The sequence below is a fragment of the Dendropsophus ebraccatus genome, chromosome 10 (assembly GCF_027789765.1).
Source record: "Dendropsophus ebraccatus isolate aDenEbr1 chromosome 10, aDenEbr1.pat, whole genome shotgun sequence".
In the NCBI taxonomy this organism is placed as follows: domain Eukaryota; kingdom Metazoa; phylum Chordata; class Amphibia; order Anura; family Hylidae; genus Dendropsophus; species Dendropsophus ebraccatus.
This window is the reverse complement of record NC_091463.1, coordinates 52,133,283-52,147,966: the sequence shown is the minus strand read 5'-3', so window position 1 is coordinate 52,147,966 and position 14,684 is coordinate 52,133,283. Positions and strand designations below refer to the sequence as shown.

Sequence of the window (14,684 nt, the reverse complement as noted above, 5' to 3'; positions counted from 1 at the left end):
GAGTCAAAAGGAACCTGTTTACTTTTTATAGTAAAGCTACTGGCAGTAGGATGTACTGTAGATCATGTAATACCCGTTTTATACTATATGTGTTCTATATGTTCTATACCTATATCAAATGTAAATTAAGTTGGAGTCAGATATGTTCCTGCCCGCTACCTCATTGTCTCATCCTCATCATTAGCAATAAATGATTGGATTACCAAATGCGGTGACAACACTGAAACTACTTTATTTCTAATGCGAGAATACAGGGTCTGGTGAAGGCACAATAGAGCTGCAGAGATAAAATACAAACCTGCGGTGATGCCATGTACCACCATACAGGCTGTGTGCCCACAACTTTGCCATGTACAGAGCTAAACTGCCGATGGCCACCAATGGAGACTTTATCATATAATTAATAGATGGCTCACAATGTCTCATTTAGGCAATAAATTACTATAGTTGCAATGATTTCTTGTCTGAAAATTAGAAATAACTATATAACATAGACAGTGATTTCCTATACTAAACAACAATGTAATTTTTTTCTATAATTGGAAAAATATTTCTAAAACATAAGATCAATGAATTCCTGCCGACTTTCTATTATTAAAACTTTCTTTTATTCTGTTTGTAGCCTTCGCCCACATATGGCCCGTCTATTGATTTCCATTTACATGCTACAATGCAAACAGTAATGACCATCAGCAGGGGAAAGGATGTCCGAGGAAATCATTTCATTACCGTAGATGCAGGGAGTTAAAACGTGAAGATTTAATGAACTGTGATCATTTTCTACCTTACGGGTTATAAGAAGCCTGGTTTTCATGTCTTCTTGCATGATGCTCATGGTGTTGGGAGGCTTATCGCTCCCAGAGACGTCAGCTGAAAGTCTCTCAACTTCTCTCACTAACAATAAATATTTGATGCTCAGTAAATGAATTTTGTAAATTGTAAAACACAAATTTTCTCAATTTGTCATCATTAATTACACTGGAAACATAAAGTGCTGAATTACATGAATGCTATGAATTGCTGGAAGCAGCACCGAGACACTAAGCAGCTTTCTGAGAACAAAGACTTTGTGTGCATGGTAGAGCTGTGTACATGGGTCCGACAGTCCCGTCCTACAGAGCCATAGGCACTTTGTGTGCCCCCATATGGTGACCATGCATGTCTTCATACACCAAGGTATTCTCCTTGGGGATGCTTATATTTCTTATAATATCACAGCCATCCTTATGGATGTGTCTGGTGCAAGGATGTAGGTGGCAGCAGCCATTCCCATTAAACTGCTTTTAGAGAATGAGGGTCATCATAACCCATTACCTAATAAACCTTACGGAGCAGCTTTCTCCCTTCTCACTTCTAATAAAAAGGCTTAAAAACTGAAATTCAAAGCAAAATCCCTTCAGCACTCAACCTGTGTCTTCCCCTTCTTACAAAGAAAATACTTTCTTTACGTATGGTGTTGAGGAACAGAAAATATATTTAAGCAAGAAAAATCTCTGAAGTGTGCGAGATTAGAGAGATAAACTATTAGAAGAGCGCAGGAGAGGCTGAAGGAAAAACGACGGGAGACGAGAGGAATATTATGGCAAGGTTATTTGTCTTACAGGATTGCCATGGCAACATCATTAGACGGGAAGTATAAAGGATTAGTGCAGATAGGGAATAAATGGCTACAACTAATGTGTATATATAATAGTTATTGGCTATGGTAGGTGCATGATCCCATAGGGGGCATCACCACAGCTTGATGCATATGACACTGTATAGCCACAAACCAGTGCCCATCCTAATCTTTTTCACCACCAAAAACACCTACTGTAACATAGACATGTAAGCATCAGAACTGAACCAAAGCACAATGGATGGTGGCCTGGTCTGATAGATCATGGTCTCTTTTGCCAATGGAGGCAGCAGAATTCTTTGTTGGGGAAATATGGGGTTTGGGTAATTAAGTGTATCTGTCACAGTTCACTCTTCTACACTTCTTTGTGCAGACGTAGCCTCCAACAGAAGTTTTGGCTGCCGTGGAAATATCCTAAGCATCTGCCAATTTTGTGCACAAGCCCTATTCTTCTCGATAAAGCCTGTACATGGAGTTCACAGATGCTTAGGACGTTGCCATGGCAATAATAACTTCCATAAGCATCTGCATCTGCTCACAGAAGTTTAGAAGGGGGAACTGTGATGACTTGCTCTCCAAAGGTCTCAGATGTTGGTCTGATTAAGCAGCTGTGGGACATGGTGGAAAAATAGGTCTGATTGATGCAGGCTGTTTCTAGGTATTTAAAAAACTTAAAGGATCTGCTGCTAATTTGTTGGTGCAAGATATCACAGTACACTTTTATAGGTCATGTGAAGTCGATGCTTTCATGGGGTCTGTTTTTTTACAGTCTTTTTGTAAACACAAAGGCTGCCTATATATTATTAGGCAGGTTGTTTTAATGTCATGGCTATAAAAACCCAATACTGGACTGCAAAATTAAAACATACCCTTTAACAAATATTGCTATTTAAAGGGATTGTACCTCCAGGCCCAGGCTGAAGCACTGGAGGCGGGGCGACCCACCCCCAGTGGGAAGAAACCCCAGCCCCTCCATGACGTGACTCCAGTAGAATAAATGGAACCCTATCATAGAGGGCCTAGGGTTTCCTCCCACTAAGGGTGGGTCGCCCCACCTTTAGTGCTTCAGCCTGGGCCTGGTGGTACAGTCACTTTAAAAAAACACCCAATCAGTGTGTCCAAAGCAAAATATACTTCTGATTGTATTCATCATTTGTATTCATCAACAACATCCTGATGTAGAATGTAATGAGCAAGCGGCACTCACCGCATAATCTTCAGTAATTTTTTTGTGCAAACAAACACTGGTGGTATATTACAGCATTTTTGCAGGTGTGTTCCATTATAGTTACAGCTGTTTCACGCGCATGCGCATCATCTGGCCTAATTTTGCCACTAGGCCAGATAATGCAAATGCGAGCAAAATGGCTGTCACCTTAGTGGAACATACCTGAAAAATCTATCCCTAAATCCTTTTGTTCTGAGGCATTTGCCAACACAGAACTGCCAATGTTATACTCAGATAGAAGATTCCTTCTCCCCAAGTGCATTTGTTTACATTTGGAAACACTTTCCATTGCTTGGACCACATAGCTAGTAAAGCTAAATCATTTTTCATATTACTGACACTTCCAGGAATATTAACCCTGTTGCATACTGTTGTGTCATCCGCAAACAGACAAACCTTACCTTCCAAACCTTCTCCATTGTCACTATCCTTACCTACCAAACCTTCTCCAATGTCACTTACAAAAATATTGAAAAGAATAGGACCCAGAAAAGACCCTTGTGGCACTCCACTTGTAACCAGTCTCTGCTCAGAAGATACACCATTAACAACAACCCTCTGATATCTCTCCTTTAGCAAACAACAAATCCAGTGAAGTCCAATTCTCTATCAGCTCTTAATGGGGAACTGTATCAAAGCTATGCTGAAGTCCAGATAGGCGATAAATAAAGAAATCAATGAGATTAGTCTGACATGATCTGCCCACAGTAAAGCCATGCTGCTTGGGATCCATTAATTTATTGATTTTTAGGTGATCCATCCTTTAAGAAATATTTTCCATTACTTTTACTACAACAGATGTTAAGCTAACTGGCCTGTAGTTACTGGGCTCTTCTACCCTTCTTGTGAATGTGTATAACATTGGCCATTCTCCAATCATCACAAACTTCTGTTAGGAGGGATTGGTTACACAGATGTGTCAGGGGGGCAGCAATCATTGATCAGAGTTCTTTAAGAACCCTGGGGTGGACACCATCTGGACCATTGCCTTATTTAACTTTAAACAGGTAAGTTCCCCTAAAACATTGGCCTGTGAAAACACTGGCGCTGAACTCATACATCCGGAGGCATTGCTAGGTCCAATTATACTGTGATTGAGCAGAAGAGTAGCTATTTAAATGGTCAGCGACTGCCTTACCTCTATCAATAAATATATTGTCTCCATTACTTCTCTAAGTGATGCTGCATTTTTTTTTCTTCTTCTTCTTCCTGTCACTAATATATTTGCAGAAGGTTTTATTCCCTTCCCTAAAAGATTTTGATGACAAGTTTAATAATCTGGGTAAATCAACCTCTTCTTTCTTTGAGCCCAAGTGTCAACTTTTTTAAGAATTGGGGTGATCACCCTGACAAGGGCAACCCCATGCTGGAGCCTAGCCATGGCACTCCTGGATAACCCTGACCTTCCTCTGTGTTTCTTTGCCTGTGGCATTAAATTCTTTATGGGATTTGAGGTTGTAATAATGTAACATAATGTAATGCAGAACTTATAATTCGAATAGGTAATGTTAGGTGTAACAATTATAGCTGGGTGTCTGGGCAATTCTCCCAATATAAGCATCTGAGGAGTATATGTGAGTTGACATTGATTTGTTTGTGGGGAATTGGCACTGGCCATTAGTTACTTAAATCATGAATGCTATAGCATACTTTATCCATGACTGATGAATCGTAGGCTTGATGTTGAAGGCTTACAGTCATTTTCTCCTCAGAGAGGTTGATTGTGAACCTAGGTGATCGTCTGATCAGTGTGAATAGCAGAATGATAGATAAGTACTAGTGATGAGCGAATAGGGAGATATTCGAATATTTGATATTCGTACGAATATCCCGCAAATATTTGAATATTCGATCAAATATTTGATCCCATTATAGTCTATGGGAACAAATATTCGATTAGTGAAAAACATCTATTTGACCATTTGGAGGGTAAAACCGGAAGCTGGGGGATTTGAACGCTTATAGAATATTCGCGGGATAGTCGTACGAATATCGAATATTCGAACATCTCACTATTCGATCGAATATCTATTCGATCGAACAGTATTCGCTCATCACTAATAAGTACCATCACTAGATAGATAGACAGTAGTATTCTACAATGCACTACAATGCCTTCCGGAAGGCAGAATTTTATTATAGGACCACACATTTTGGGGCCACATCAATCTCTTGGTCAAGTCCTATATATATATATATATATATATATATATATATATATATATATATATATTACAAAAATAAAATCAGGTATATAAAAACTTACATATATTACTCTTGAAGTATTTCACAGCAGACTGAATTGAAAAAAAAAAAAGGTATATTAACACAAAAACACAAAGATGAAACTGTATGTGAATCAACAAGTCCCATGAGTTCCTAGATTCCTGCTCAGCATCTTTTTTTATCTTTGTGTTTTTGTTTCTATACTATTTCTATCACAAATACTGTTCTGTTTTATTTCCATCTTATTATTGGAGCAATATTCTTTATTTGTTAGTGGTTTCTGTTAGGTGCTGACAGATCAGCAGGGCTGGCGTCAGCACAGGGCTTACCCGGGCAAGTGTCTGGGCCCACAGTGCTTCTAGGGGCCCAGATAGGGAGAGAAACTGGATGTTCTTATGCTTAGCCTGCTCTCTGTAGTACATGGAGAGCTGGCTGGACATCAGAAGACACAGGAGAAAGTGCTGAGAGAAAAAGGTGAAGGACCTGATCACATGACTTGAAGGTCCTCAACCTTACAGTATGGAGAGCAGCCCGACAGAGAGGAAAAGGGAGAAGACTGAGCTGTAATGTTCAGTCAGTCAGTATCAGTCAGTCAGTGTAAAAAAAACTGAAGGTGCAACAGCAACCGACAGGTGCAGGGGCTCACTGTATATACTCCTCCCAGCGTACACACGGTAAACACCTGCTCTGTAGATTAAAAAGTGAGGATCTTAGCAAACTATTTGATCAAACAGAGTGTACCATGTCGCCACATTAAGGTGTCCTCGAGACATGATCCTACTCTAGCATTTTCACACTAGCAATGGCCTCTCCTGGGCTGAATAAGCCTACAACTGGGCAGATAGGAGCCAAATAATCTCTTTTATAGCAGCCTTGGGACATGGGTGGAGTGCAAGCCAACAGGAGGTAGCCACACACCCCACATTCAACAGAAAAAAAAATTGTCAGCACATCTATGACTCTGTTCACACTGCAGGTTGTACGGTGCTTGTGGCTTAAGTACAGACAAAAAAAAAACTGAAGGTGCAACAGCAACCGACAGGTGCAGGGGCTCACCGTATATACTCCGTCAGTGTCAGTCAGTCGGTATCTGTGTCAATAATGTGTGTTGGTGTATGTTAGTGGTGTCTCAAGTGATTGTACATAGTGTGTGGATGATGGGTGCATAGTGGATGAATGAGGATCAGTATATGTATATATGTGGTGTGTGTGTGTGTGTGTGTGTGTGTGTGTGTCCTATTTGGGTGTGGATTTGCAACTCCATTCCCATAAAGAAAATGGAGCCTAATTGCAAACCACACCTGAACTGGAGAAAAGAAGGATGCTGTCTCTGGCTATGTTTTTCTAACGCTGGATAACCCCTTTAAACAACCTCATAGGATTTTACCCATATATATAATGAGACTCACCAAGGTCTCAGGGATTGACTGTTTACAGCAGGGGTGGGGAACCTTTTCCTGCTCGAAGGCCATTTGAGCATAAAATCATAAAATTATAAAAATCATTCGAGGGCCATACACTACATGGCCGTCGCACTTAATGTTATACTGTGCAAGGCAAAGTGGTGCCTGGTTAGCTGTAGTTAACCTTCTAGTGGTGCCCTTGGTAGATGTAGTTAACCCACAAGTGGTGCCTTTGGTAGCTGTAGTAACCCCCGACCCCCCAATGTGGTTCCCTGATGTCTGAAGTTAACCCCCCTTCCCAAGTGGTGCACTGGTAGCTGTAGTTAACGCCCTCCTGTCATGCCCTGATAGCTGTAGTTACCCCCTCCTGTCATGCCCTGATAGCTGTAGTTACCCCCTCCTGTCGTGCCCTGTTAGCTGTAGTTAACCCCCTCCTGTGATGCCCTGGTAGCTGTAATTACCCCCTCCTGTGATGCCCTGGTAGTTGTAGTTAACCCCCTCCTGTCATGCCCTGGTAGCTGTAGTAACCCCCTCCTGTCATGCCCTGGTAGCTGTAGTTAACTCCGTCCTGTCATGCCCTGGTATTCAGTGACAAATAAAAACAAAAAACATTCCACTCACCTTTCTTTGCTCCAGCGCTGGCCGGGTCCTCGGCCATCTCCTACAGTCCCTGCCAGAGCAGCGCACGTCTTCTCCAGCAGGCAGCGGGATGATATGACGTCATCACACATGGCCCGCAGAAGGTAGACGTGCGCCTCTCAGGCTGAGAGGAGCTGGTAGGCACAGCATCCTCCTCTGTGTCAGGCAGCCGCGGCACTCAGTTATAATGTGCATGACCCCGTCGGACACAGAAGGATGCTGTGTGCAGGGTCCTCAAGTCCGCTGGCCGCATCCGGAGATGGGGCCGGATGTTCCCCACCCCTGGTTTACAGGAACACAAAGGATTCTATTAGACAACATGATGCTGCGCAGTAAAAGAGCGCTGATCTTGGTGACTGGCATTCATTTACAGAGTTCTCAGAAAGCCTGAAGAGTTGGGTGGCTGCACAAATGATCACATATTGGTTGTTTACTGGCTGATCACTAACCCTATTACACAGGGCAATGTTGGCCTGTTTGGTCGATAATCACCCAGTGTAATAGAACCCTAGACTCACAATCAATGGTTAATGACTTACTGTTATAAACCAGGGATGTGTTAATTTAATTTCTGAATAAGTTTAAACCTGATGATTTTTTTTTATGTACAGTATCTGTATCTGCATATCTCTTACCAGTGATACCAGTCATGTGCTAAAATATAATACCCTCCCATATGGTTAACCAGAGAAACACTATACCTGAAGCTTATTTGATCTATATTTTCTAGTTAAATGTATTGTATTGTTCATTGTTATCAGCAATTCCAGACACTGGGATCTGTAGAGTACTTCAGTATGATTATTGGCAGGAAGTCCATAAAAATATTTCCCCCTGTGATCACTACTTTATTTCCACTATCTCCATTTCCAAGAAGCATTAACATACATGTGTAAATTATATAGGAAGCTTCTTTTATATAAACCTTGTATTTTCGTCTCAGTGTTTCCTTAACTTCGCCTGAGGTAAAAGCCAGGTCACAGTTCCGAGTGTACATATATCACACGCTGTTTCAGGTGAATCACCTGAGTATCACGTGAACATTGAGCACATTTTATGGTCAAACATTGCCATCTAGTGGTGAAACGTTAGAATGGCAGCAGAATCCATTTCAACAGCATTTCAAGTGTTGCAACACAAAAGCTTTTAGTTTACCTTCATTTTGTTTGTGTAATTTTTCTGTTTACCCGTTTAATATTGTTAGTTTAAACTGCAAATAGGATAGAGCTCCATTTTACTTAATTTTATAAAAATCCTTTTGCACAAATTTAAGGCACAATATCACAAATGGGGGATCTGTCAGCGACAGTGTCAGTTAAGTAAAACATAGAAATGATCAGAAATATAATCTTAACTCCAAGCCATTCACAAACTATTGTCAGGATGGGTAGCCTCACATGTGCTAGCTCTATGGAAAAAGCCTTTGGTATAAAGGCTATGATTCAAGCTTGTCTGTCTTGTGTTTTAACATGAATGAGATAATAAGGGAGAGCTCCCTCTGACTATTGGTCTGTAAGGTGTGCCTGTGCAAAGAGCAGACCACATTGAGCAATCAATAGGTGAAATTTACTGTATGTACTGACAGATAGTTGATTATGGAAGCAATGCAAGCATGAGGACCCCTGCAATCATCTATGCTGCAGACTGAAAATCCATACCAAATACAATCTCAATGTTTCTTGGAAATGAGAGTGCATTTTCACAATAGCCATTAATAGGAATAGGCATAATTATAGGATGAGTATTTTTTCTGGGGTCCAAGAACTTCATGTTACATCTACAGTTGTATGGAATAAAATCAGAAATATATGCAAAACAGTGTGCATGTGTGAACATAGGCATATAGTCTGCTGTGTAACATATAACTACATGTAGCGCAGAATGTATGTACAGAGGTCGATGAAGCCGCCACACACATGATAACTGTCCTTTGTAGGAAAATGAACGATGACTAACAACACAATACAACAACCTCTATCACTAGCTTTAGACAGTGGATGCCAGTTGATAAATTCAGGTATTTAAAGTACAATGTATCTGTTTATTTTATTTTATTTTTTACCATTTTCCTATTGAACCTGCACATAAAAGTTTCCAATTAGCTTTCACAGTGTGGTCACGGCTATTGTCTGTGCTGTATGACTGCCACCTATCTAGTGCTATGATCTCAGTGAATTATGTTATCTAATAAAACTGTGTAAATGAAACCTTGGACGTTGGTTAAAAAAAAAGAAAGAAATAATGTCATTTGTGTGTTTTCTTTTTCTATTTTAAGGTATGACCCTGAAGGACATTTAACAAATGCAACCTTTCCAACCGGAGAAGTCAGTAGTTTCCACAGCGATATGGAAAAATCCACCCGGGTTGAGTTTGACACTTCAAACAAGGAAAATGTTATCACCACCACTAATATATCAGCAACAAGCATTGTATACGCTTTAAAGCAAGGTAACTGAAGCCAAGCAACAAAGGCAGTCAGTGTTAACAAGCGATGAGCGCCGACATTGATCAGAGGTCAGGTGTTTGATATTTAGTCTCAGTTTATCATCAGTAAGGACTGACTCACAGAAAAATACGAGACACCATGGCCAAACATCAAATGCAGTTATAGTCCACAATTCATTGCACGTTTACTTTACTTTTGTGTATGCTGCCATGTTTCTGTGTAAATCTGGATTTTGTATCTATAAGGCAGGTACACATAAAGGATTGCCTATAGTTGGTGTGTTATGATGGAGACTATAGGTGGTGTGTTATCATGGAGACTATAGGTAGTGTGTTTTCATGGAGACTATAGAAGGTGTGTTATCATGGAGACTATAGGTGGTGTGTTATCATGGAGACTATAGATGGTGTATTATCATGGAGACTATAGATGGTGTGTTATTATGGATACTATAGGTGGTGTGTTATTATGGAGACTATAGGTGGTGTGTTATCATGGAGACTATAGGTGGTGCGTTATCATGGAGACTGTGTGGTTTATATGACAATGTCATATGACTTGTCCATGAGATGAAAACAAGGGAAATGTCATGACTTCCATGAGATGAAAACAAGGGAAAAACAGTCACAAATAAAAATTTCTGCCTGTTTTTAAAGGAAATGGAATGTGGATTAAAATGCAGAAGTAACAGTAATGAGGTCACATGAATAGCTGCATTGTCTTATTCTGGCCTCATATTCAGTATGAATTTGGACATAATATACTCTCATGCGGGAATTAGGCTTAGGGCCAGGTTCATACTGTGCAGTTATGATGAAGTTGGCAATTTCATATGATATCCTTATGATGCTGGTAATTCGGGTCATTAAACAGGCCTGGACTTGTGCCCATAGTAGGTTCTTATTACACAGTAACATAGTCCATAAGCTTGAAAAATGAGAAAAAAAAAGAGTCTATCAAGTTCAGCCTACATAAACCCTACTGTGCTGACCCAGAGGAAGGCAAAACCCTCTATGAGGCAGATGCCAATTGCTCCATCACAGGGAGAAAAAATCCTTCCCGACTCCAATGGCAATCAGAATAATCACTGGATCAGCGTCCTATCACATATAATCTAGTGCCTATAACTTGTAATATTATATTTGTCAAGAAAAGCATCCAGGCCTCCCTAGAACTTATTTAATGAATCGGCCATGACAACATCATATGGCAGAGAGTTCCATAGTCTCACTGCTTGTACAGTAAAGAATCTGCATCTGTGCTGAGTGTGAAACCTTCTTTCCTCTAGACGTAGAGGATGCCCCCTTGTCATAGTTACAGACCTAGGTGTAATAAGATCACTACAAAGATCTCTGTACTGTTCATTCATATATTTGTACATTGTGACCAGATCGCCCCTAAGACGTCTTTTTTCTAAACTAAAAAGCCCCAAACTTGACAACCTGTCTTGGTGCTGTAACCGTGCAGCAGCAGCAGCTTTATACAGGAGAAAATTATGTTTTAATCCTCGGACGCTCAGCAGGCAGAGGTGGGCAGGTAGTTATCTGGGCGGCTCCTTGCCCGTGTGTACTCACGACTCTCTGCCTGTGAGCCAATAGCCTCTCTACCTGTCAATCATCCCCACCAAGCGCACTGACCAACAGGGAGTCGCCCAGATGACTACCTGCCCGCCTCTGCCTGCTGTGCGCCCAAGGATTAAAATGTAATTTTCTCCCATATAAAGCGCCGCACCAGTACGAGCTGACTGTATTGCTCTCCGTAACTGAGAATATAGACAGCTGCAAGAGGTAAAAAAAAATGTCTCAGCTCATTGCCAGCTCTGAAGAGCACAGATTAGCAGCAACACCAAGGGGAACACATAGAAGCAAACACTGTAAATCAATTCAACTTACCACAAATGATGTACGTGTACATTACCTTCGGTGTGTTAACCCCGCAGAATGCTGCACATGTGCATCACTGTCATCACACAGGCACAGGAGCCTGGCTTTTACTGACAGCTAAGCTCCTATAGCAAAGGCCAGGATCAGAGTTAGCTCCTTAACCCCTTAGATGCTGAGATCAAGTGTGACTGTGATTAAACAAACTCTTTGACACGACCAATGAACATGACTGTGGTTTGCCTAAAGATTTGGTATACCCAAATTATTAGTATAGCATTCAGGGTGCTCAAACACATTCAGATGTGGATCATGATAAAGTAGATAATATAAAGAACAGATGCAACTGATACCCTATTTTAAAAGAAAACTTAGTAAGGCCTTATTGATTATAGGAGCTCTATAGTTTTGTCTAACCAGACTTTGCCATCTGATTACCATTACCAGGCTTCATAGCATTGTTTTCTTCGTCATAAATGATTAAGCCTGGTATTGAAACCTGAATGTATAAGAGCGCCCTTCCACTATGCCTACCTACTTATATTATTGTTAGTTCCCACTTATTCAATTTATTGGTTTTGCCATCTTATGCTTGTTGCTTGTTATTTAATCTTCATCTACATATCAGATGGCTTGATGGTGAGAACAAGGGGTTTTATCTAGAAACCTTTTTATCTCCCTTCATTAACACATGCGACAAGTAAATGTGTCAGCGCCCATTACAGAACTGAGGATATAATCTACCATATAAACACATAAGATTTAATTAGCCACAAAGCAGGTGTCATGTTCACATTTATTCCTACTATGACAGGGTGACTATGGCAGCCTGGTGCTGAGCACTGAACTACTGTACAACCCCACTGACAGCAAAATTACCTGACATCCATCTCAAGGCATTCCAGTTTAGTTTGCTAATAGATTTGCTTGTTATAATTCATTGACATTCAGTAATGGCAATGAAGTGCTGGGTGGCTCTACACTTATGTAATATAAGATAAATAATCGACCAATATACATATAGCCGCCGAGTATCCTGTGTTTGACAGTAACCCGTATGACCAATTCTTTGGTTAACCAGAAATACTACATAGGACACTCATATTCAACTTTTAGAGAGTTATCTCTGGTCCATAGTTTCCATTTTACTTTATTTACTTTCTTTAATGATGGCTGATTTCCTGTCCCAATATTCATATTTAGAGTAGGTATTCACTTTGTATGACACTTTAATCATGTCTGAACACTGGTTAGGCTTCCAGAATGTAAGAATGGATATGTGTGCTGCATCTAGGGTTCAACCCAGCACCACTTACCTTCTTTCTTTAGGAATCTGTTTCATAAAGGAGCAATTTCCCAAGTTATATGGTAGTGGAAGCTGACCCAAATTTGAAACAAAAATAAATCAAGTCAAAATGGATTTTTCCTCCTTTCAATGACATTCCACTTCCTGTTCCTCCATTCACTGGGATTAGCAGACAGTTCCTGTGAGAACGAAACATCATCGTAAGCAGGAAGAAAAGGACCACGCGGGGAGACGGGCCCCCACTGGAAGGCATTTTCCCCTGAATTGTCATGATGTTATGACTCAATGGAAAATGCCTGTCCCGGCTGATGGACTGGCCGCTCAGCCAATCAGTGACTGGAGCAGTGTCCCACCCCAGTCACTGACTGGCTAAGCAGCCGTCCATCAGCCGTGCTGCTGAATTTTCAAAATGGCCAGACTTCTCTTTTAATCGTGCATGAGACATGTTTTAGCATATTTCTGTTCCACAAGTATTCTTTTAGCTGTCCCTCCTCACATCTCCCCCTTTCCTCCTGCCCTCTCTTTCGATTTACATTGACTGTAAACTGATCCATGAGCTAGCTACGAGTCATAACCAGTAAATAAAAGTCGCCGCTAAGCTGATTTTGACAATGGATGTTAGTTTAGCAGGAATCCGGTAGACAGAAAATGCTTGATAACAGGAAAAGGAAGCATTTTTGTCTGACGAAAGATTACAGAGCTTCATATATTCACTTGTACTATTAATCTATGCAAAGTTAGTTGAAATGACTAGTGCTCATTTAGTTACCTCCTGGGGGGAAGGGGGGATTCTGAAGCTGTGATGCCAAGGTAGGTCATAATCACATAAGCCCATTAAAAAGCTGAGTGAGCTTCAATCATTGTTTTCAGATGACATGGAATGTTCATAAAAAAGTATCTGGAATTTAGTTTTGTTTAGTTTGCATAGGGATGCCTTCCAATAAAATTAGAAAAGTTCTAAATTGCTGCAGGAAACTACAATGTAATCAGCATGGCTGGTGGATGAATCTTTTCCCTAACCTTAATACCTGAAAGAAAATCATTAGTTTTGGGAAAGATTCTGGCCGAGAAACCTTTAAAACAGAGTAGAGCTTAAGCATAGCATTTTAGATGACACCAGGGAAGCCATACTTTAATAATAGTGTGCAGAGGAAAAAGCCCCTGAGCAATATTAAATGGTTTCTAAGGACTGCAATGCTTCATCTAAGGATAGTAATGCTCTAGAAACCCATCCCAGTTTCCCAGTTTTATCAAGACTTCCGATTCTTCTGGTCATTGGAAATCAATGTCTTAAAAGTGTCACATTAACGCTTTTAACCTCCCAAAGTTTTACTGGGAAGGGGGGTTTATTACAAGGTGTGTTGTACATTTGGCGCATATAAGGGACAAGGATATCTCTATAAACAATATAATATTCCTTTAATAACCTGTCCGGTCCTAATGCTTCAGCCTCGCACAGAGACTTTATTGTTATTAACACGTCTTTCAAATAATTAGTTGGTTTAGGCTTTGAAGCTGTTCACTAGAGTTTCCAAAGATTTATTTTTGTCATGAAAACCTTTCATATCAATTGCTTTTAAATTCATTAACTATATCCTGAAGAGAAAAAAATGTATTTCTAGCTTTGTCAACTATTTTCTATGGTTTCTAATTTTAAAGCAAAACTGTTACCTATAACTGATATCCCAAACTGGATTCTGCCTCTGCAGCGGGTGCCTATAGAAATATAGAAATCTATACTCACTCCAAGCCAGGTACAGGCAGGAGCTATCGTACATTTATAGGGCCGACGAGGCCCCGTGCCCTTTTAAGACAATATTTTCAATAGTAAATCTGGGCCAATATGTTTTTTGTGTTTTTTATTAGTGGTCACCCAAAACTTTACTATTTATTGTTTCCTTGGTAATCACATGACTTCTGGTTCCTGGTGACTTCCTA

At 40.4% G+C, this 14,684-nt stretch overlaps 1 protein-coding gene across 5 annotated transcripts in view; it reads left to right on the top strand.

Annotated features, from left to right (window-relative positions):
- The window catches only part of TENM1 (teneurin transmembrane protein 1), a 316,457-nt gene that overhangs the window by 283,585 nt on the left and 18,188 nt on the right, over nt 1–14,684 (top strand). For all 5 annotated transcript variants that reach the window (XM_069986814.1, XM_069986815.1, XM_069986817.1 and 2 more), the window contains one exon: nt 9,390–9,562. In XM_069986814.1, the coding sequence (XP_069842915.1) occupies nt 9,390–9,562 (173 nt within the window). The remainder of the gene's footprint in view (nt 1–9,389; nt 9,563–14,684) is intronic.